We start from the raw sequence: 3143 nt of genomic DNA on the forward strand, positions 1-3143 counted from the left end.
GTAAGGAATATAAGGTGTTCTCCATGAAGATTAGTGAAAACTGGAACAAGAAGATATTCCTGAAGATTTGTTGAAGAAATAAATTATTTAAAATAAATGTGGTAAAACTAATAAAAAATATTTTTAAAGCTCTGGAAATAAAATTCTAGGTATTGGTAACATGAGAGTGATGACATAAAAGCATCAAAAAAAAGTAAAAAGAACTAAAATTGTGTTCTTTCATAATAGGGTAGTTACAAATTAGTGAAAACAAGAAATTGAAAATTTTTAATAATACCCAATCGAAGAATAGATTTATTTAGCGTGTGCAAATTTCAAACATCAGGGAATTAATTTGAAAATGGCAACTTAATCAAATAATAGAAAGCATGAAAGTAATAAAAAAGGGAAGTACCAGAAAATATTGTGAATCTAATACATAGATTAGGAAAGCAGAAATATTTTAATTTATCATAAGTCTGCTACCCAAAAATTTTACCTTAAAATATAAAACATGGATAAACTGCCTAAAAATGTACAAAGAAATACATACAGGAATGTGCAGATGTTTTCTAACTTTTAAAATAGTAATATTACAAATGCTTATTAGTAGATGAATACATAAATTAAAAACAATGTTATCAAACAAAACACAAAGCATTTTAATTTATATACATTCTAACAAAAATACTGTCATATTTTAAAATACCATGATGGGATATAAAATTAAAGTTTGTACTGTGATGTCTATAAAAAACATGCTAATCTTGTCTCTGGAAAAATAGGAGAGAAACTGAGCTGGGGCAGTGCTAGAAGTTGGTTTCAAATTTAACATTTTTAAATTTTTTAATATAAATATATTATATAACATTATATCTGCAATGTGTTTAATGTTAAAATTTGTTAATTACAGACTGTAGGCACAAGAATATCTGTTCTATTTTACTTTAGTCTCTTTTTTAAGTAATCTGAAAAAGAGAAAATAATTAAAATCATCAAAAATAATACAAATAAATGTGACAAAGTTGACAATATGAAAGGACGTCGCTTGAGAAATCACATTATTAACTCTTTGGAAATGCTTCTGTTAACATGTGAAAGAAAAACAGTGATTCATAGCTTGTTCTGACAGTAGTTACATTAATGTCTTAAGGGCAGAGTCTTAGATCATGGTTCTTAAATCAGAAGCTTTGGACTTTGGGATGGAGCATTTTAAGGCCAAATGTACATTAAGAGAACACTTGGTAAAGTGTGATCAGTAAACGCCAACAGGTGTAACGTAGATGGAGAGAGATAGTGCAGTTAATTAAATTCAAGACTCAACTTTGGCTGATGCTATCGGCTTGAATGCAGAGAGGCAATTAGTGATATGATGCTATTGGTGTTAGTGAGAAATAGATTTGAAGTTACATCATTTTGGCTACCAGTCCACTGACTCAGGTATTTGACAGACCATTCCACTTCAGGGTACAGATTTGGCAGTTATATCTTTTAAAACTATGAGCTTTGATTTTTAAAAGCGCTGCAGAGGGGGAACTCTACATTTCTGCTACTTTGATTTATGGATTTACCTCTAGTAATCAGAAGGACTCCAAGCATGCAATAAACACAAAACATATTTAAATTAAATGAATAAATGAATCAGTGAGTATAGAAATGAATACATTAGGATACAAGGTTGAAAGTCCAGTGACACATTTCTCTAATCATGGAGCATGAAAGACTATGACATAACTTCTTTCACTAGAAAAGAAGCAGCCTTTTGTTATCAAGAACTCTTTTTGAAGTCACGCAGAGGTTGTACAGATTCTTCGCAAGATAGCCAGTTAAGCCTTTGAATTTGAGATACAAAGAGGCTTCCTCAAGTCTAGAATCCATTTGTCAGCAGCCAGAAGCAAACCAAATTGTATCACAAATTGATGGCAATGTTAGGCCAGAAGATATTATTTAACACTAAAACATTGGAATCGTCCTGGCTGGATCAAAACTCTTAGGAAGGAAGGTGATAGAAATCTTACTTTTTAGTTAAGACATAGAATACCCGGTCTCGTATCTGTTTGGTCCTGACACCATAAATGATCGGGTTGAGTGAGGGTGGAATTACCAAATAGAGGTTGGCAACAAGAATGTGAATGTAGCGTGGTATGTTATGTCCAAATCGGTGAGTAAGGAAAGAAAAAACGGAAGGTATGTAGAAAACGCAAATGACCCCAACATGGGAGCCGCAAGTGCTTAGGGCTTTTAACCGTGCTTCTAGGTTTGGGAGGTGGAAGACAGCACGCAGAATGTAAACGTAGGAGATGGCAATAAGGACCAGGTTCAGGACAAAGAAGGAAACAACAAAGAGCCCATAGATAGCATTGATACGGATGTTTCCACAGGACAATTTTGCAATGCCCATGTGCTCACAGTAGGTATGGGGTATTATATGAGCCTGACAAAAGGGCAAGCGGTAGATGAGATAGATCATGGGAAGGGTAAGCAGGACTGGGCGAATTATAATGCACGTACTAATGCTCACCAGCACCCGAGCGGTCAAGATGGTCGTGTAGTGGAGTGGAGCACAGATGGCCACATAGCGGTCGAAGGCCATGGCCAGTAGAACCTCAGCCTCCATGCCAGTGAAGGTATGAATCAAAAACATCTGGGCAACACAAGACCCAAAGTTAATCTCATGGACATCAAACCAGAAGATGCCCAGCAGGCGGGGCACAGAGGTTGTTGAAAGAGCCAAATCAATTGTTGAAAGGATGGCCAGAAAATAGAACATGGGATCCCGGAGGGTCTGCTCTGCCTTGATGACCAGTAGAATTGTGGCATTGCCAAACAAAGCCAAAAGGTACACAGAGCAGAAAGGCAGTGAAATCCAGGCATGGAACTTTTCCAGTCCTGGAATTCCAATAAGGAAAAATGTGGCTGGGTGAAAAGTGCTGCTATTATGGTATACCATCCTGTCATATCTGAAGAGAAGCTGCTTCTCCTATAGGAAGAAAAGAAATAGGTAATTAGACAGTAAGAGAATAAGAAAGAAAGGAAGGAAGGGGAAAGAGAAGGATAAGAAGAATGGGAGGAAGAAGGGGGTGGTATGTCAATTGCTAACTCAGTGTTTTAGCATAGTTGAAGACATATTTGTTACATGAATAGGAATAGACCTGTTACTGAAG

The 3143-nt window shown here is 35.8% G+C and overlaps 1 protein-coding gene across 1 annotated transcript; it reads right to left on the reverse strand.

Annotated features, from left to right (window-relative positions):
- Nucleotides 1-1993: 1993 nt before the first annotated feature.
- On the reverse strand, nucleotides 1994-2929 carry LOC101422889 (olfactory receptor 52J3). The gene has a single exon (XM_004447276.2). It carries the CDS (start codon nucleotides 2927-2929, stop codon nucleotides 1994-1996), a length of 936 nt encoding a protein of 311 aa, XP_004447333.1.
- Between the last annotated feature and the right edge of the window lie 214 nt (nucleotides 2930-3143).

Source organism: Dasypus novemcinctus, chromosome 10 (assembly GCF_030445035.2).
Source record: "Dasypus novemcinctus isolate mDasNov1 chromosome 10, mDasNov1.1.hap2, whole genome shotgun sequence".
In the NCBI taxonomy this organism is placed as follows: domain Eukaryota; kingdom Metazoa; phylum Chordata; class Mammalia; order Cingulata; family Dasypodidae; genus Dasypus; species Dasypus novemcinctus.

Excerpts from the sequence above, each read along its gene's own strand:
- LOC101422889 (XM_004447276.2), bottom strand. The coding sequence starts at position 2,929 with ATGGTATACCATAATAGCAGCACTTTTCACCCAGCCACATTTTTCCTT.